The sequence below is a fragment of the Microtus oregoni genome, unplaced genomic scaffold, assembly GCF_018167655.1.
Source record: "Microtus oregoni isolate MIOR12 unplaced genomic scaffold, Mior012 000023F_ref0000262, whole genome shotgun sequence".
Taxonomy (NCBI): domain Eukaryota; kingdom Metazoa; phylum Chordata; class Mammalia; order Rodentia; family Cricetidae; genus Microtus; species Microtus oregoni.
The window spans coordinates 32994278-33015680 of NW_024543082.1; the positions used below are offsets into that span (position 1 = coordinate 32994278).

Sequence of the window (21403 nt, forward strand, 5' to 3'; positions counted from 1 at the left end):
CACTGTTCATTAACTTAAAACCCTACAGGGCTGAGAGGACTCGGGGGTTAGGTGCTTGCTGTACAAGCGTGAGGGCCCGAGCCCTAAAGCCCAGAATGCAGTGAGCCCCAGCTGCAGAGTGGTGTCTGCACAGCTCTCACGGGGAGGGTCACAGACAGCTGCATCACTGAGCCGGCTGGCCAGCTACTCTACCTGGAAAAGCAAGTCCCACATTCAGAGGAAGGCACCTTCTCAAATACATGGTGCACAGCAATAGACAGAAAATGCTGCCAACCTCGGTTCTCCACCTGTGCATGCACAGACACCAACACCTGCACACAGATGTGCGTGCACACACATCCCATACTCACACAGACACGATCACACTCTTAGGCCTATTTCTCTGAAGATTACAAAAGCCTTGGACTGCACCAAGTGAAGGGCAGTAAGAAGCCACTGCACACAAAACTCCCAGGGTCTGATAACAGTGCTGGTTTAAAAAACCAGTGCTGGCCTAGCATGGTAGCATGCACCTTTAATTCCACCACTTGGGAGGCAGATCTTTGTGAGTTTGAGGCCAGCTTAGTCTACATAACAAGTTCCAGGACAGCCAAGAAGGAAAAAGGGAAGGAGGGAGGGAGGAAAAGAAGCAGTGCTGGCCCTTAGTATAGTCACACAGATGTCAAGACTAAGGGAACTACCAAAAACCCCAAACCCAATGACCTTCCCAATTGTGAAAGTGGCACTGTATGGTAGCAAAGGCAATTAATAAAGATAATACCCAATCAGGCTCCAAAAGTAGCTGCAAACTGCTTAGTACTCACCTAATCCGGTTATGCTCATGTGGAAAATGCAGGTTCCACTCATGCTATAGAGCCAGCCATACAGGAAGCATGTGCTAGACTTTGATCTGCATCCACTCACTGAACCAGATGCTGCACATGTATACGGCAGACAGTCATAATGCAGGCGTGAGGCTGAAGAAGGGATCTGCCAGGAGGCAGAAGCAATGGGCTAAAACCTGCAAATACTACACAAACCTCTAGCCCAGGCCCTGGGAGAGGGAAGTCCACTGTCTACCAAAGTGTTTAAGGAAGCAAATTCCAGATCACTATTGGGAAAGACATTGAACACATGCCTTCTCACGGGTCGTCGGAGCACCGACAGGAAGCTCCGCCACAGCCACCCACTTGCATAAAGGACAAGTGCTCTGTGCACCGCACAGCCTTGCTGGGACACTGTGTAACCAAATCAACCCAATACTCCCCTGGATGGAATCAACAGTAACACGCCCTTTTTAGGACGCTCTTGATTGGCCACACACCTCTCCTTGCTCTAGTCATTCCTGGATGCAGGTTCAACATCTTAGCCAAATCTTTCTAAAAAGATGACCTGACCCCATTCCAACTTCCTGAGTCAAACACTGGGCAGGGCATGTGTGATTGATTCTACAGATTACAGACCTGCCTGCACCAGTAGGTGCTCACTAGTTTATCAAAACCACCCTTTCCCCCGGTTTGCTTCCTGCCCATGGACACCCAAAATGGGAGTGACCTCACTGTCCACTGTCTCCTTAGGCTACTTCTCTCCATCAGACCTTGGCCTTAAAGCCATTCTCTACGAAGGCTGGTGGCAGATGAGTGGCCTTCATCTCCCAAAGGCTGTTTTCAACCCTGGCCAGGCCCCAGCAGCTAGGCTGCTGCCCACTCACGACTCGGTGCCTGACACCCGACTCTGTTCCTCTCTACTGGTTTCAGCCAAGGAAGCAGGGACAACTATAGGATGATGAGTCCAAGTGTAAGATAGAAATCCAAAGGTGACAATCTTAATCGGAAAGATAATCAAATCAACTTCCTTCTTCCTCAGGGTATAAGCAGCAACACCTACTTTTAAGAGTCTTTTAGAATGCTGTGTCCTGAAGGATGCCAGTGTTTCCCTAGCTACAAGAAGGCTTGGCAAACAGCGGACACCACCATCTCCTCCCATGTTCAGAGCCCTCGTCTGTAGCAGCTTTCAGCATCCACATTGTGAGCTCGCCTTTGCCCCACCCTGAGGTGTCAACATGTGTGCTATTCAGTGTGACTCCTTTCAGAACCCAACCAGAGAGCTGGTCTACCCTGTGTGAAGTCCTCCCAGCAGGGTGGAGAGGGGGTGCAGGAGAGAACCTGGGGAAGAAGCAGCAGCTACACAGGTCTACACTGGAAAAATCTAGGCCAAAGGGTCAGTCTTCTCAATGCTGCGACCCTTTAATAATAACTTTCATCGCTACTTCATTTTTAAGTGTAATTTTGCTACCGGTATCAATCATAATATAAATATGGGCTAGGCAGCATATATGCAATCCCTGAGAAAGGGTCTGATCTAGGCAATTCCTTTGTGCTTGCATTAGTGTCTAGTGGGAGAGAGCTTTGTCTCACGATCAAGACAAGCATATTTCTGAAAGTGACAAAGTGCTTGCGCCCAGCCAGTGTTAACGCTGCTACAAGCCCAGTCCTGATGTGGGCAGCTTGGTTCCTTACCTTTTCCTGCTGACGGCAGCTGGGACCTAGGACCTGAAGGCAATGTACGAAGAGAAGCATGGACGGCCGCATGGGTCTTCACGGCTAGCGTGCACACGCTGCCAAGGACTGTGTGCACTTGGAAACAGACTCTGCTCAGTGTGGAAGATGTCTGCCCTGCAGAGACCCCAGACTCTTAAGAACTCTGGTCTCGGGACACCAAAGTCCCACACAGCTTCTATATTCTCAGTCATCTCCACACTCCTCACACAGGGCACTGCAATCTACTGTTCATGGTCAGCAGAACAAGAACAGACACAAGGCAAAGTGGGAACCTGGACAGGTAAAATAAAAGCAACCAAGGAAAAGAAAGGTGGGGACCAATTGAAAATGAAGTGTTCACTGTCTCTTCGTGTACTTCCCACTGTCAGAGCACACAGTGCATTTAGTAAGCCAGAGCAGGACAGTGGCAATGGCCCAGACGGCATTTCTGAGGTCTCAAATTACTACAGTCTCATTCAAATAAAATAAAAAATGTAGTCCTATTTATTAAGTAAAAGTAAGTCTTGGGTGTTTTAGTCCAGTATTATAAAATATGCTTGTTACCTAAGGGGTGGAGAATCCCATAGCCTAAGACAAAAAAAAATTAGGGAATTTTCTACTCTAAAACAGGAACTCTATAGCCAAAAGTTTCATGTAAGTCTCTTACCTTCTAAACGCCACCTTAACACATCCGTGTAAGCTGACTTAGAAAAGGTTGCTGCGGCATGGTGGCTCTCTGGAGTCTGCACAGGACAGTGGCCAGGCAGCACTCACAGTCTCCTAAACCCGAGCAGGCCAGGGCCTCAGGGTAACCGTGGCCCGCAAAACCCCTCTGAACACAAACAGGACCGTGGGGAAGCAGTAACTGCGCAACAATCATTCAGGTAAAAAATCCATGTTAAAGAACGACTCCTCTGTTCAGCCTCCAATTTTTACTTTTAAAGGTACGTGAAGCCCCATCTCCATGCCACAGTGTTCCCCTTACACAGGCGAGTCAATTATGCCTGCTATACCTACCAGACCTGGAACGGCTTCATTGCATAGGAAGATTTTTACTGTTTACATTTTCCCCTTAATTTTTAAAAAAGCATAGTAAAGAGTCTGAGGACAAATTATTCAACTGTTTATCATACATAAGACCGCATGACTATAATACAAAGGGGGTCTTTTTTCATTTAACGTTACAATATACACAGCAAGTCCGGACTAGATCTTACAATCTGAACACAGGTATTTAACCTTTTCCATGCTGTTTATGTTTACAATGCACAGAAGTCCTGTAACCAAACTGTGTAGTAAAGCACACAAAACTGGACTGTAACATAACACAGTATGCAGAAGCACTGGATTGTGTGGTTTCCGTTATGTAAGGATCGGCTTAAAAACTGCTTTCTTTTTTGGTGCTTGCTAAAATGTGGCAACCAGCACAGGGGAGAAAAAAGACCTGAGCCACCTGGTGTGGTGTTGGGGTTTCTAAGCAGCAGGTGCCGCCACCACATCCCTTCTGACCGAGCTGCACTCGAGGTGACGCCTTTATTCACGTAAACTCTCATCGACTACCAAGTTCAAAACAATCCACAGGCTTGACATTTAATTACAAAATAAATATGGATTTCCTGATTAACAACCAAAGTATTTGTGTTTATAAAAAACAGGCTCTCCAAGTTTCCACTCACATTCACAGAGTTTCAGGCCTTTCTTCTGTCACTGCTTACAGATAAAAACCTGCTTTTGCTCAGGAAAAAAAAAATTGACCTAGTCAGCCACATGGAGTTGACCAATAAAAAGTAACGTGGTGTTCTGCTGAGCTGCTTCCAATAGGGCTGTCGGCAGGCAGAGGTAGGTCACTGCTTCTCTCCCGGGTTTCTTGCGGTCCTGAACAGGGAAATCACTCTATCTCCACTCTCCTAATCCCACTGCTTAAGAGTGTAACACCCTAAAATTGCTCAATTTAAATGGGAGCACAAATTTAGCCACTGCCAGACTGTGTTACATGAAGGCAGCATTATCTCCAAGGAGGCACCTGCTAATGCCAGCCCGCTCACTTCAGGTCACGCTCAGGCTCTGCCTGCCTCCTGCCCTACTGTGGACCTACTGGTTCAATTAAGACCTCACATTCAAGTTACAAGTAAGTTACTCAGGAGTACAAGCATCAGCTGCTGGCTCCAGTGTCTGGATCCAGTGTCTCTTTCCCTTTAGAAGCCTGAATGCATTTAGAATGTGGCAGGTGTTTACTCTATTCTGTCCAGTCCACAGACTGCTGCAGATGTCTCGGCTATGGACTCGACAACAGTTCCAGTTTTGTTTAAGCAATAGTACAGCCATAATTCCCACTGACATTGAAAATGGTCTAGTCACACCTTGTGTCAAAGTGCAGGACTGCTACATCATCGGTTACAGACATCTATGTGCTATAAAAACAGCTTTGGTACAATAAATTATCAAAAAGAAAATAAATTTTTGTAAAATTCACAGCATAATTGTGAGGCAAAAAAGCAGTCACATAAAATTCTGCATTTTAAAATGTTCAGGATGAACAGAAGACGTCTTTGTGCAGAAGAAATGGTGGCGACACCATGTGCCGAGAAAAAGCCAAAGAAAAGATAAAAAGCAGGAAGGACACAGCTGTAGCTATTTCCATCAAAGCAAACCACTACGTCTGTGGCCTTCAACCAATAGGGAGTCAGCTTTATGACACACGCAAAGTGACCTTGCAATACCTTACAATTAGTGGGTCACAAAAGTCTATTTTAAAAGAAAGGCCTCTTGAATTACCCATTCTCTGTGTTTTCAGCATTAAGGACTGTCTGCAAACGCATGTCCGCAAGTGATTGTATCTGAAATGGTAGGCTCTTCTAACTTCGAGTCCAAATCCATAAGGCCAAAGGTTATCCCAAAGACCACCACTCAGACCTCCCCAGGACTGGCCACAACTGACCCGGTGTTTGCTTCTCAGTGCACCTTGCTGAGGAGACCAGTCCTGTTCCATTCCTATCTTCCCATGGCCTCTCCAACAGGAGAGCCACAGGATCCCATGGAATTGCTGCTTTGCTCCTCGGTAGGCTCAGATAGGAGAGTCCTGATCCCCGCCACTTAGCATGCTTACTGTGCCTTCCAAACGTCAACACAATTGTTCCTCTCACACAGCTGAAGATGGTGTCTGTGTGAGCTGGAGGCCCTCTTCCTTACAGTACTGCATTTCGTGCCCAAATGTGTAGAGGACAGAAAACCCAAATCTCCCTCCCTACCCCAACCCAAAACAAAACATGGGGAAAAGGAGAAAATGTAAAAATGAAAAAAAGAAAAGAAAAAACCAAAACACCCTTATGGGGCCCTTTATGCAAATTCTGTGCAGTGCCTTTTTATTTTAAAATTAGTTGGCAAATGACCAAGACCAACATCTGAACATGAACTTTTGTTGGATAGAAAGACAAACCCACTGTGACAGGGAGATGGCAGGTTAAAGGGGACAAAAAGAGGGCACCTCGGAGCTCTCCGTGAAGACAGGTGGACATGGCTCTTAAAAACTTCACTGTCCCTTTGCAATCTTTTCAAGTTAAAAACAAAAGTCAGCTTTGCCCTCTGGTAGCGGTTCAGTGTGTCAATCTCCTTCTGATTCAAGCAGCTTTGCACTTTGTTTTTGGGAAAAAAACACCACTTCTATAAAAACACACAAGAAACAAACTCAAGTTTCAATGTAGTCACGAGCTAGCTACAGGACTCTGTTGCACACACACTCCTGTCATGGGAGACTCTTCTCTATCAGCCCCTTGCCTCATGGTCAGGTGTCCTTCAGTCATGTAATGTGCAGGGCCTGTGTTAGCAGAAAATTGGTATGTCGGATGTCCAGCTATGCCAGTCTCTTGGCGGGGATTGGAGTAGACGGTCAAGTTAACGTCCATAGCTCCATTCTGTCCAAAGTCCAAGGCGTTAGCAGCCACTGGGCGGTTCTGGTAGGCTTGGTTGCCTTGATTACCAGTAGAGGAGGAAGATGTGGAGGAAGAAGTCGTTGAGGAAGACAGGGATGTCATGGAGTGGTGACTGTGGCCAACCTCCATGGAATCCTGGGTAGAGGAGCTATTTGTTGGAGAATTGTAGACCCTTGGCCTGGTCCGGTTACCCAAGGCTTGCTGTCCATGGTGGTGGTGATGGTGATGGTGGTGGTGGTGGTGATGGGAACTGTTTCCATGGTGATGATGCAATGCATTCGGCTGAGGGGCTACATGAAAGGTTGTTTCTTGAACAGGATGAGTTTCAACAGTGACTTGTGTAGGAGCTTCAGTGCCTGACCAGCCCAGAGGAGCCGGGAACTGCTGGCGCACCTGGAAGGGAGACATTATCAAAGGGTTACTCGGCACCTGAGCATCGGCACTAAAGCGAGTGAGCTGGCAGGTGGGGGGAGTGTGGAAACTTTTAACACACTAGACAGTTCTATACCACAAAAGTCTATGTAAGTTCCAGAACAAGGAACATTTTACTGTAAAAGTGGTTATAGAAGGAGCGGTGGGCCTCCCAGCTCCTAGCCACCAGCTAGTTTTACCTGAAATAACAACACACAAACTGTATTCTTTTAAACACTGCTTGGCACATTAGCTCTAGCCTCGTACTGGCTAATTCTCACATCTACACTCATGGCCAGGCTCCTGTTTCACTATCTATGCCAGATCAGCAAGCTTCCTATAAAGAACCCAGCAGCACTCTGGGTAGGTCTGGAGAACTTCTACTTTCCTTGGAGTCCCTCCTCCTCCCAGCTTTCTTTACACAACAAAAGGATGCAGATTCACCCAGATGCTTGACAATCCCTTCCTCCTTCTGAACCCAGCAGGAAGCACCAATGAGATCCCTCACACTGGAACCCAAATCACTTAGCCTAGACTAATGCAAGGACCTCTTTACTAAATAAAATAAATCAACAAAAATCACCCCCTGCTTCCGTATTTGTCCTTCTCAGCCCACTGAGAGTAGCAAAGTTCTTTCAAAACACAATCGGCTCACTCTGTCTGAAAATCATCAGTGATTTCCTACTTCCTATCTTTCCAACCTTCCTTAAGTGCTTGGGTTCTAATCACCTGAGACCTCTTTCCCACCCGTGGCCTGGACATGCGCTTCTGGGCATCAGCTCACCGCTTTCTCCTGTCAAGAATGCTTTCATTTATAATCTTTGCATGCCAGTTCTGGAGTTCCCAGGTGTTCTGGCTAATGCTGCCCCAACCATCTGCGGCAAAGGCCACGGATTCCACCTTGTGTACTGTACTTTCCAGACTCCTTCGTGCCGGACACAGCCATCAGAACTGTGGCTGGAATGAAGGTGGACTTCAGCTGTCACTGCTCGCGAGGTGCAGGCAGGTCTGTCTGCTGGACACTGCACCGTGAACAGCTGAGCCCAGGCGAGAGCAGGGCACAAATGACGCACCCATGCTCTGAAGAGCCGCTTCAGTTACTTCAGTGCCACAGTCAAGGAAAGGGAACGCTCTATTCTCAATTTACTCGGATAGTGAATGTTTAGTCTACTCAATATGCCTCACCGAACAAGTGTTCTTCTCAGACGCATGAGCCTTGACTGGCTGAGCAGGGAGGGTCTAGTGCAGCCCTCACTAACACCATGCAGGGAATACCTCTGGGGTCCACCCCCAGACTTCCGTTTTTATGTAAACATTGGTTGTCATTTTGTGTTTTGCTGTGTCTATTTGTGTCACTAGAAGCTGTCTCGACCACCAATTTAGCACAAATTGTTAAGTATTATTCAATAAAAATTATATGGAAATCCAGCAGGAAAAACAAAACTGGTAGACAATCTCAGAGAAGAAAATGTAAGTTGAACATCCTTAATCTGGCATGAAATGCTTTACAATTAGAGCACTTCAGAATTTCAGATCAGGGACACTCAACTACTTGATACTGCACACCAACACTTTGCACTGGAAGAGCCCTGCTACCCACGGGAGGGCCAATTCCTGATGCACGCCTATCATCTCAGGCAGAGAGAAGGGACTGACAGATCCTAACAGGGTGCTCTCTGAGAAATCTGAGTGGTCAGCACAAGACTCTTGTGCTGCATCTATTATCAAATGGTTAGTTATAAAATCTTTAACCAGGGGCTGGAGAGATGGCTCAGAGGTTAAGAGCACTGACTGCTCTTCCAGAGGTCCTGAGTTCAATTCCCAGCAACCCACATGGTGGCTCACAGCCATCTGTAATGAGATCTGGCGCCCTCTTCTGGCCTGCAGGCATACATGGAGGCTGAAAACTGTACATAATAAATAAATAAATCTTTAAAAAAAAAAAAAATCTTTAACCAGGCAGTGATGGCACACACCTTTAATCCCAGCATTTGGGAGGCAGAGGCAGACAGAGCTCTGTGAGTTTCAGACCAGCCTGGTCTATAGAGTGAGTTCTGGGACAGCCAGGGGCACACAGAGAAAACATGACTTACAAAACCGAAAACAAAACAAATGAACCCCTTAAATTATAAGGTGGGAATCATTGGCACAAGCATTGTGACTGCACAAAAAGCAGTCTGATGACGAGGATGTCTCCATGACAAGTGGGCAGGTCATGTATATAGCACAGATAAAGCTGGACAAAGGACAGCAGGGTGGGAGGAGATCTCATCCTGATATTCAGAAGCATACACAATCTTATAATAATAACAATTATTATTTGTAGATTTTCTGTTAACAGTTTCAGGCCATAGCAGATGTCACCAATGAAGTCAAACTGCAGACAGACCAGGGACATCAACACACTTTTCTCATTTTTTTCTTCCCTTCTTTTTGGTTGTATGCCTATGTGCTGCTGGAGACCACATCTAAGCAGGGCATGGTGTACTCCAGGCAAATGCTCCACCATTACCTGTACTATAAGTTGGTAATGACTTTTAGCTCTCAATTTACATTTACTGCGTTGTAAAAATCTTACAGAAGATAAGCTGACAATCATGACCAAAATTACATGCTGCCTCACTGTGATTCAGCAATTTTACTTCCAACTGTTTTCAGGAATTTACAACACAGACAAAATGCACATGAACGTTTTTTTTTTTTCTTTCTTTGTATAACAGCTCTAGCTGTCCTGAAACTCACTTTGTAGACCAGGCTGGCCTCGAACGCAAAGATCCACCTCCCTCTGCCTCCTGAGTGCTGAGATTAAAGGCAGGCAGCCCCCAACCCCCAACCCATGCCACCTCCTGACACATAAAGTTGGGGGTTTTTTGGCTGTTTTTTTTGAGCAGGGTTTCTCTGTGTAACACCCCTGGCTGTCCTGGAACTCGCTTTGTAGACCAGGCTGGCCTCAAACTCACAGAGATCTGCCTGCCTCTGCCCCCAAACCCCGAGTGCTGAAATTATAGTTGTACATGGCCACCACTGCCCAGTGAAGATTTTTTATTATGCCATCATAAATAGTAAAACTGACTATAAATAAACAAAATGCCCATTAATAAGCCACGAATGAAATGGCTCATAGAATTTTCAAATAATGTAATACTGCAAAACAATATAAAATAGAAGCTTTACTTTAATATAGGAAAAAATATCAAATCTATGCAAAACGTAGAAAAATCTAGATGTAAAATTTGTGCGGTATGACACTGTTTCTATACAGGCTAGAGTGCAGGCCACACCTAGGGTAGGTGTTTCTATACAGGCTAGAGTGTAGGACATAACTAGGGTAGGTGTTTGGCGTGTATAGAATATTGTGTATGCATATAAAATACTATCTGACTAACATATTATCTGTTAATGTATCATTAGATTGACTTTTACATGAAGAAAATCTTTTTAGAGACATACAAGCTACTAACGTTAGCTTGACTAAACTAGTGGGCGTGATAAAGAGGACTGCTCACAACGCTGTGTGCTAGGTCTCTTTTTCACCATGACACTGTATCAACTATTCAAAAACTGGCCAGCAAAATGGCTCAGCAGATAATGGCATTCATCTAAAGGCACTTGCCACTCAGCCTATCTGAGAGTCTAACTGTCCAGGACCCCAGGTGGACAGAGATGACTCCCTGAAGTTGTCCTCTTACCTCTATAGCCATGCTATGATTTCTGTGTGCCCACATACATACATACATACATACATACATACATACATACATACACAAAGTAAATACACAACTAAAAAAAACCCCAAAGAAAAGAATACGTTGGGCACAGTAAAGCATGTGTGTGATTCCAACTCCTGGGAGGCAGGAGGAAGATGATATAATGCGGGAGTCAGCTGGGGCGCCAAAAGCCACCCAAAACAAACAGGGAGATGAGTAAGTAATATGAAAACAATCAAACTGTGACTTGTGTAAGATAGATGGGGACACAGAGCATGTTATTCCGGGGACTTTCTCTGTGTGTTTACAGTACAGTATGTATGAAAGACAGGAACCAAGGACAGTTAGTCCAAAACCATTTAGGGCAGCTTTTCTGAGCAAGTGGCACCGGAGAACTAAGTGCACAGTGCCATCACGAAGCCAGAGCAGGAAGAGTGGCCCAGCTGAGCACACAGACACAAGCAGAGAGGCCTGGGGATTAAGTGTGCCACATTCCACCTGTAAAAGATCTCAGTTTGAGCATTCTGAGGTCAGAGGAGAGGGGCAGAGCGCAGACACACTACTGTCGCAGCGGGCTCTACATGTTAATAACTTCCAGGTACAAGGGGAAACAAAGGCAATATAAAACAGGAGACACACATGGACTGGAGGAGGAGCTTGGGGCCGACAGACACACAGAACAGGGGAAGGGAACAGCAGCTGCACCGGTGAGCTATGGGGAATGCATGCATAGGCAAGGCTGTACAGGTGAAGACCCGGCCCAAAGCAGGAAAGTCAGGGAGAGAGGCCGAAGGCATGTACACAAAAGTAGAAAAGTTTGAAGCATTTTAGAGAACAGAAGGGAGACGGGACTCTGAGAAATGTGGAATTACCGAATAGCTGTGTGAACACGAACAGTGATAACGAAACCATGTGACAGTTTCTCCAGAAGAATCTAGCAGCCTAGTCACAAGAAAGGAAACCATCAACCTAGCAGATTCTACTTACGCCACCAAAACTAACCAACCTGTTTCTCACCACAAAAATCAAAATGTAGGCGACAGTGTGAAGGTGTATTATAAAGTCATGTGCTCTTGTCTGAACAGGAAACACCTCCACAAGCTCATGTTTGAGTATTTGGTCCCCAGCTGGCAGCAAGCGGCAGAGGTCAAAGCTCTTGCTGGAGGATGCTGCCCAGCCTCAAGTCTTACTTCCTGAATGCAGAGGGGCACCGTGATCCCCATCTTCCCTAGAGAACGGAGGCTGTCCTGTGGGCTGGGGCTGAGACGAGCCAGGCTTCCTTCACTGCTCTCATCTGTGTTCAGATCTCAGCACTGTCACCGCTGCCACCTGCCTCACACTATGACTCTAATAGTGAGTTTATGAAGATCACCAAGTTTAAGGAGCAAAACCAAGACTTCAAGGTTAAAAATCCAAGCACAGACTGATTCAGAAACCAAGTCTGGGAGTGGAGGTCACAAGAGGCCATGACAGAGACCCAGACTATGCAGCTCAGGTAGGGATCAAACTTCATGAGGCTTGGACGTTTCTGTGGCAAATAACATAATCACACAGGGGAAAGTCTAGACGAACGGTGTGTGTGCCCAATGCGAGTTCTCATTTCTAACAAGAAGGGAGTTACATGGTGTCCATGGTCAAAGCTTTCCTCTTCAGCAGTGAGGGTATTACATGCCTTTAGAGAAAGAGGACACAGACACAGAGAGCCTCAAACATCCTCACACTTGAGCTACCACAGTTAAAGCAAGCAGGGCTGTGCCATGAACACTAAGCGCTCACCTGAGGACTGTGTGTCTCACAGTCCATGGCCTGGACAGCAGCCGTGAAGTGTCCTCCGCTGTGCCGATGCTGGTGCGTTGGGTCTGACCTGGCTCTCCCGCTGTTGCTCGTTCCCGAGGATCCACCTTCAGCAGAGGACACGACAGAGATGAGTTTAGAGGAGCCCTGCCCAGGGCCATGCTCAGAGACTGCATCATCACTCACAGTGAGTGAGAGCGTGTGCTCTGCAGGCACCAGGACCCGTGCACTGACCCCAGCACCATGTAACATCCCAGTTGACTATGTCAGGAGACAGGGAACCTGGCTCACACAGCAGGCCTTTGTGTCAGTGAGACTCCTGTCTCCACGTGTGACCTTAGGTGTACGCATATGCACACTCAGATAAATGCACTGCACGGCACATATAAAGACACACGAAACATTCAAGCTATAGTACTAACTTGAACTACATCATGTTACTGAGCTCAGTAGACATCTTCCCATTTCAGCCATAATACAGCTAAGTTCACCTCAGTCATTTGCCTCAGCCACAATAAAATTCAAGAATATGGAAAAATAACTCCATTTAAAACCCATTTATAATTTTGGCTATTAAGTAGCTTTGCTTCCAACTGTCAGGTAGACAATTACCACATGATAAGGGCTGGATCTGCTACTATCTACCCAGGAGGGTGGTGTTTACAGGTGAGCAAACTCAAGAGTCACGTACTTGCAAAGAACAGGGTTAAGTAAAATAATCCTTGCCACCCATTACAAAATTTTTAAAAAATTATTTTACCAATACTCTAAAAGAACCCTACACTAGTAAGCAAACAGAAAGCACGTGCAAGCAAGCCCCGCAGTGAGATGGCAGACCTGAGCTGGACGATGTGCTGGAGGTGGTGCCTGAAGACTGAGACTGCTCCATCGCAGGGCTGGTAGACACACTGTTACTTGTGTTTGTGCCTTCATCAGCTGTTTTCTTGAAAAAACTGTGCTGCAGGGCATAATAAGGTTGAATCCGAGTTTTGGGGTCATAATCAAGCATCCTTAAAATGAGGTCTTTGAACTTCAAGTAGTCAGCTACAGTATGACCCGATTCCCCAGCACGCCGTCCACCAGGTCCTCCTGTCTCTACTCCGAGAATATTATGAAGTTTCCGGGTTCCTGGTGGTTTGTATTCCTGTTAAAGAGAAAACAAAAATTGTCTCCAAAGTCGGTGGGAGATGTGACACCTACACGATTCACTCCAATGTCTGAGGCGCTCATGGGTACAAGGCTTTGTGAGGAAGGACAATCACTGAGACAGTCAGCCACCCCCTACTTCTGCATACAACACTTAGACACATGGCTACGGAAATCCAATACAGTTTTGAGAACAGAAAAACGACTACGAAGGTCAGTGTAGCTCCGTGACCAGCAGATGATGGCTGGCCTAGGCTGGGCGTGCACAACTTCGAAGACCCAGGGCAAGTAGACGATGGCCGGCCTAGAGTCGGGTTTGTACTACTTCACCCAGGAACATGATACTTGTTTTTCAAGTTTGTAAGAAGCAAACAAGGGAGTAAACACACAGAATGACACAGAAAAGCCACAAATACAATCACTGCGAAGTTTTTTGCAGAGAAATATGGACTCTGACCTGTTCTACTCTGTACCTAGGTTTGTTCTGAGACAGGGCCTAGGAATGTAGTCTTGCCTGGCCTACAACTCACCACATAGACCAGGCTGACTTCAAACTCACAGAAATCACAGAAAGGCTTGCCTCTGCCTCCCAAGTAATGGAACTGAGATTAATGGTGTCCAGCACGAAGCCAGGCTGGCTGTGTACCTGAGAACACACTGCACTGCATCCCTGATGGTGGCTCAGAGTACAGAAGCACTGGCTATGCCAACCTGCTCAGACACAGTGAAAGCACCAGTCTTCTCTTACAGCATGGCTCAGGAGCTGGTTAACAACACAGTGGGTTTTCCTGACAGTTATTTGGCAAAGCGCAGCAGTGTCAGCCTCCAGCTCTCTACAAACGTCAAGGTCACAACAACGTCACTGGACTTGGAGTGATAGTGTGGGATTCTTCAGATGGTTGTTCAAAGTCAAGCATCAGGACAAATCACAAATGCGCGTGCTTGGCAAGTGCTCTCCCACTGACCACAACCCAGACCCTAGCAGCCCTGGAGTGGAAAGAGGACAGCACGCTGGACAATGAGCAAGGACAATTCAGCCACACGTGGGCAGACAGAGAAGGTGGAAGAGGTCGGGCTGCTGGTGAATGGCAGCGTGGACAGAGCTCTAGAGACTCCTGCAGCCATGAACAAACAATGCTGGAAGGAGCCTCCTCTCATGGTACATAAAAATGAGTCAAAAACCCAACACCTAGATTCAGCTAATGCCAAGCCCTATCCTACTATGTACAAGATATGTCTGCTTCTCAAAGGAAACGGCACTTAATCTCAACTTTCCTCAAATACAGAAAGATTTAAAAAATTATAGAAACAAACAGTGGAGTCCATAATTTAGTGGGGAAATGGGTTACCAATAAATCTATACTGATAAATGGCTCAGGCAGTAAAATTGGCAGGCAGGCAGGCAGTGAATATAAGTTATACAGTTGAAAATGTAGACAACCATGTATATAGATGGGATTTCAGAAGAGGAAAAGTATTCATTAAAAAATGAAGACAAATACAAATTTTAAACTGAAACATTATCAAAAGTAAAGAACTTGCTTTAACATCTGGGTGTTGTATGCTCATGGGCAGAGGCCAACAGACAACCTCAAGTGTCATTTTCTGTTCTTCCTCTAAGCAGCATCTGTCGTTGGTCTGGAACTCACCATGCAGATCAGACTGGCTGGCTGGGAAGCCCCTGGGACATCCCTATCTCTGCCTTCCAGCACTGAGACAAAAATGCATACCATCATGTCTGGCCTTTTTGCTTTAGGTGGATTCTGGGGCTCGAACTCTGGTCTTTGTGCTTACAAGGGAAACATGTCACTGACACCTATTTCTTTAGCCTCCATTGATGTGGGAAGGTCTTTGTATATCTGTTGCTTTCATTGGTTAATTAACAAAGAAACTGCTTGGCCTGATAGGTCAGAACATAGGTGGGTGGAGTAAACAGAACAGAATGCTGGGAAGAAGGAAAGTTAGGTAGACGCCATGCTTCTCCACTCCAGGGCAGATGCCATGGAGCCAGCCATCAGTCAGGTCAGACATGCTGAATCTTTCCTAGTAAGCCACCACCTCCTGATGCTACACAGATTATTAGAAATGGGTTAATCAAGATATGAGAGTTAGCCAAGAAGAGGCTAGAGATAATGGGCCAGGCAGTGTTTAAAAGAATACAGTTTGTGTGTTGTTGTTTGGGGTGAAAAGCTAACCATGTGGGAGCCGGGTGGGACAAAAAGCAGGCCTGTCCGCAGCTCCTTCTACAAATGGCACCCAACGTAAGTTTTAACAACAGATTAGGATTCAGAGTACTGAGGAGCCATGGTTAAGAAAATTAATGGTAACCAAAAACACGAGCAAAGATATTATCAAAATTCAAAACACAAAAGCAAGGTATATACTACTGCATTCCCATACTGCAGACGGTCCAAGCAGGCCTGTTATCCACTGCAAGACCCTGTGCTAAACCAAGAAACCCACCCATCACACCAGAAAAAGCAATCTCAGGGTAACACTAAACTGACAACCATGTGTGTAATTGGAGAAGACAGTAAGACGAAGCAAAGCAAATGTCTGATGATATCTAAGTACCACAAGCCCAAGAATCTCAATACACTCTAAGGAGAATAATTTAAAAAATTATGTAAGTACATAATAATCAGGTACAAAGATCAAGTGTTTTAATCACCCCGAAGGAAAGGAAACCATATCACAAATGCACAGCACTAAGAACAAACACTGACTTTCTTCACAGACCGTGCAATCGAGAAGAGGCAGACCATATTCCTGAGGTGGGACATGCTAATCTAGAGCTCGGCAGACAGTGAGCTACCACAACCTGAAGAACTGCATCCTCTCAGACAATGACCTGAAGGAGTCTTCCTTCCTCCCTATGTTGCTTTCCACCAGGTATTTATTAGTGGCTAGAAATGCAACTAACGCTATTGACAGAAACACACAATCACCCTACAGACCACTAAAACAAAGTATAATTTTTATCAAATACACAAGAAAGAATCACCAAGACAGATTACATACTAGGTTATAAAACCAGACTATAAATTTTAAATGAATGAAATCACATTTTAAACCACAGTGCTACTGAGCTAGAGATGAGTTAACATGTCTAGAAAATTCTCAAATAATTTGAAATGGCTAACAAGATCACTGTTGAGTTAGAGAAGTCACAAGCTACGTCAGGACACATTGGAACATTCTGACGAGATCAGGAAGTTGAACTCAATGTGGCACCAGAGAATGCCAGGGCCAAGTGTGCTTCACTACAGGTTAGGGTAAATGTTGCCAAGTCAATTAACAAATTCAGTCGGGGGGGGGGGGGGGGGGGAGATCACATGATCATCTCTGTAGATGCAGAAATGGCCTGTGATAAGGTTTAAAATGGAGTATCAGTGTAATTTCTAGCAGGACCTGACATTCGAATACAAGCTTGTTTTCAGAATTGACATAAAAGAAAAAACCTAGAATGTGGACTGATTCCCGGGAGGCTTGCACTGCCTGCAGTCAGGAATCACTAAGGAGACAGTGATCCACACTGCGCAGCTAGTATAGGTACAGGGCACTGGAGAACAGCCCAAATGTGCAAACATAAAAGGTGAATTAGCTTTGTTAAAAATAAGGCCAAATTAGCTCAATAGGAAAAGGCAATTGTCAGCAAATGATGCTCAGCACTGCCCCCCTTCACATTATTCCATGCTCAAAAATGAATTCAAGATGAACCACAGCAAAATTAAGGGAAAATCCAAAGGAATTTCAGGAGAAAACACCTATAAAGCAAATTTTTACTAACTCGGGAATTAGAAAATAAAGCTCTACAGATCTGAACAACAGCACTAACTATTACAGGTGTTTCCTAACACAAGTCTCACTGGCATCCAAAAAGAGCATGTTTAGAAAGGAGTAAGCCAGCACTGCATGGGAAAGAGGCTGACAGACAACGAAAGCCTCACTCCCAGAGTGAGTAAGGCCCCTTCTGAAGAGTAAGAAAAAACTGAAAGAAGCTCTATGGAATATTGCCTGATGATGATAAACACACATAGGCCCTACACTCTGGCAACTCTAGTCTGAGACAATGCCACCATTAAAAAAAAAGATGTGTGGTGTTCTCACTAGCCTTAATCAATTAGTCCTTAATTATGTATGAACAGAAACTTTACTGACAGATAATAAATTACAGTATTGTCAGTGAAATACCATGAAGCAATAAAATGAATTAAGACCTGAGATGAACAATATAAAATTCCCCCAAAATATTATTTTACTAAGTAAGTGTGATTCTTAATCTTCATTGTCAACTAGACAGAGCTTAGCAATCACCATGGAAATAAATCTCTAGATGCGGCTGTCAAAGTTTTCTACATTGTTTTTGTTGAGAAGAAGAAACTTATCCAAGTGTGAGGAGCACCAATCCACAAAACCAGGGTCCCAGAAGGAATAGAAGGAGACGAGAGCTGGGCAGCAGCATCCACCCCTCTGCTTCCTGACTGCAAGTACAGGTGAGACCCAGCTCCTGTTCCTTCTGCCATGCTCTCCCTGCTACAGTGAATGGCACCCACAAACTGCAAACGAAACCTCCCTTTCTTCTGTAAGTCACTTTTGTCAGAGCAGCAAGGTTAACATGTTAGGTGGCCATAGCACAGACTGTCATTTTTATGATTTATACCTATTGATTAATCCCACCTGCAGCAGAAATCAGAAGAACAGGACAGAGTCAGAACACAAGGTGGGACTTTGTGATACTACTCTATATTCTATGTCAGATAGTGAATGCAAACTGAATACTTACAATATGCACATATTATTACAAATAAATTATGCTTCAATAAAATAGCAAGATTTGTGCATCTGTGTCCACTACAAAAGAGAACTACAGTTAAATGTGCATTTTTGGTGATATGAATGAGAATGTTTCCCATAGGCTCATGGGTCTGCCAACTGGTGGAGATGTCTGTGAAGATTTTGGATATGTGGCCTCGCTAGACAAAGTATGCTACTGGGGTAGGGTAGGAGTTCAAGCTTAAAGCCACATACCATTCCTGTTTGCTCTCTGCTTCCTGACTGTGCTGAAGAAGTGACCTCTCGGCTCAGAGCTTCCAGCTCCAGCCATCATGTCTGCCACCTGTTGCCATGTTGTCCTAGCCATTCTGCACAAGAACCCTCTGGAACTTTAAGCCCAAAAGAACAGTTCCTTCTCTAAGCTGCCTTGGTCATGGTGTTTTATCATAGCAATAAAAAAGTAACTAGTAGAGATTCCATTTAAACCTTGGAATATGGGCTTCTGAAATATGAAAGTTGAAAAATTACGCAGTCAATGACAGTGTCTGAATTTTTGCTATATCCTCCCCCACAGATGACCAGCTGATTGCAGATGCTGTTGCTTTGCTAAAAGAGAAATAAATCAATCACTAAGTTTGACTGGGAAATCTCATTGAATTTACAGTTAATTAATGGGTATTAAAGTGTATGCTAAGATTTGATTCACAAAGAAATAAGATATACTAATTTATGAAATGCCTCTAATAACCAATACACAATAATAATCATAGCTCAATTTGGGAGAAATGATAGCTGATGAACCAGCTCCTTAATTTAAAATGACAGAGACTGGAAAAACTGAATGGGAAGAATGTTTTATTTAAAATGAAAAGATGGCAGCAGACTGGATTGCAGAACAAACATGGCAGCAGATCTACCTGGAGCACTAGTCAGACTGAGGACGTTCTACTCTGGTTCTGTCACAGGAAGATGGGCTGGGAATGATAAACTATGGACATACATGGAAGAGACTCAGGGTGCCTGTATTTAGAGACGGCTTTTACAACATGTACAGGAATGAAGTCGCAGGTATAATTTAGGAACTGGAGGCTGATGGCCTACAATTAGAGAGCAAGGCAGAACGTAAAAAGCTGCAAACCAGTTATGACAGGAATAAAAACTATATATAAATCTCCAGTACTGTGAACATCATTCGGAGCTAGGGCTAGTTCAGTTGGGAGTGCTTGCCTAGCACCTCAGCTACACAGCAAGTTCAAAGTCAGCCTAGACTACACAAGACTTGTCTCAAACAAAAACAAAAAAAACAAACAAAAAAAAATATAATAGGGCCAAAGAGCTCAAAGAGCTTGGGTTAAGAGCTCTTGCTGTTCTTCCAAGGACCAGAGTTTGGCTCCCAGCACCTACACTGGGAAGCTAATTATTCCAAAACCCAACGAGATCCGATGTCACCATAAGGCCTCTGTAAACATACATATATATATATGCAGAAAAACACATATGAATAAAAAAACTTTAGGAAAAAAAGCAACAACAAAAATCACTAGACATTAAAAGGCTTTACGACCAAGTAAATGTGAATTAAAACACCCTCGGTTCCCTAAAGATGACATCTGGTGGCAGCATCACTAAAATACAGGATAAAAGAACTAAAGAAAAAAGTTCTTAAATATTAAAAACCCAGAATTACAACCAAAAGGTAACATATAACAACTTTAATTATGTATCTGCACATTCTTTTCATTTGATAAAGCCCAAACTAGACTAGATATAAAATCGAGATGGAAATTTGGTATCATTTACTTTAAAAATTAATATAGTTGGGCCTCTGAAACAGGCATCAGATCTACCGTTGTTTAGAAGACGCAAACACAGTGCTATCTCAAGCACTGAGCTGGGAACCTGAACTCCACTGTAGGTTCATATCCCCGAGAAAACAGCACAAACTGCCTAAAAATCATTTTTTTTCAGCAGGGCAGTGGTGGTGCACCTTTAATCCCAGCACTTGGGAGGCAGAGACAGGTGAATCTCTGTGAGTTTGAGGTCAGCCTGATCTACAAAGTGAGTTCCAGGACAGGCTCCAAAGCTATAGAGATACTCTGCCTCAAAACAAAAACAAAAAATCATCTTTTCCACTTAAAAAAATAACTGACTGTACTTCTGACTTGCTGTGTGCAAGCTGTGAACATCCTGATGCATTATGGACAGAAGGACTCCAGCTTCACCAGCTGTCTCCAAATACAGCAGACAGGAGCACGCTCCCATCACAGCCCAAACAATCCTGACCATCAAGCACACAGCTCAGATCAACAACACTCAACTGATCAAAATACCATCTTTTAATTATTAGTTATAATATTGTTGTCAAGTAAATTCAAGGAGCTAAGATATGGCTCCCTGATGAGGAAAAAAGACAGAAAAAAAAGGAGGTGGGGAGAGAAAGGAAGCCCCCTCCAAGAACAAGTGTACCCCTATTTTTACCCGTTTTCCATCTTTGGTCTTCTTTAAGTTCCAAGTGCCATCGGGCAACTTCTCAAAGAACTTTCTTGCTTTTGGTGCTTGGTCAAGAATATGAGCAGGTGGGATGCCCAAAACTTCCACTATTTTATTCATCTGATCTACCTGTATTAAAAAACAAAAACAAAACATGTAATTTCAACTGTATATTCATTCACTTCTGCTTGTCACTTCCTCCCTAGGTCAGCTGCACATGACCCTGTGCAAGGCCCTCTTCTGGACACTGAGTACGCAGTCAAACCACTAGATGTGATCCATTTTTGCCCTCATGGGCTACACACTGAGCAGAAGGGAAAGCAGATAATCAACAACTAAAAACACAAATCTACAGTGAGCCTTGGGACTCAGATGCAATGGAAACACTAAGACAGGGTGGGGGAAGTTTTAAGTGTCTATAAAGCCAAAAACAAAATTGTACTAACATATAGCCATTAATTAAATAACCGTTTAAATGAAAACTATGCACGAATACAACTATGTATCTATCATGAGGCTAAAAATCATGCGTAGTGACAGAACACAGAAAAGCAAATAGAAAAAAATCCTGTTTGGGAAGAGGCCAACTAGAAATGTAGTCAAGTCATAAGAAACTGATTCTGGACAGAAA

General features: G+C 44.5%; 1 protein-coding gene across 3 annotated transcripts in view; it reads right to left on the minus strand.

Moving 5' to 3' along the window:
* Window positions 1-3619: 3619 nt before the first annotated feature.
* Window positions 3620-21403, minus strand: part of Dyrk1a (dual specificity tyrosine phosphorylation regulated kinase 1A) — a 117625-nt gene continuing 99841 nt past the window's right edge. For all 3 annotated transcript variants that reach the window (XM_041672944.1, XM_041672942.1, XM_041672943.1), the window contains 4 exons: window positions 20761-20901; window positions 13198-13504; window positions 12343-12467; window positions 3620-6841 (listed from right to left, as the gene is read on the minus strand). In XM_041672944.1, coding sequence (XP_041528878.1) covers window positions 6221-6841; window positions 12343-12467; window positions 13198-13504; window positions 20761-20901 — 1194 coding nt within the window. In that variant the 3' untranslated portion in view covers window positions 3620-6220. The remainder of the gene's footprint in view (window positions 6842-12342; window positions 12468-13197; window positions 13505-20760; window positions 20902-21403) is intronic.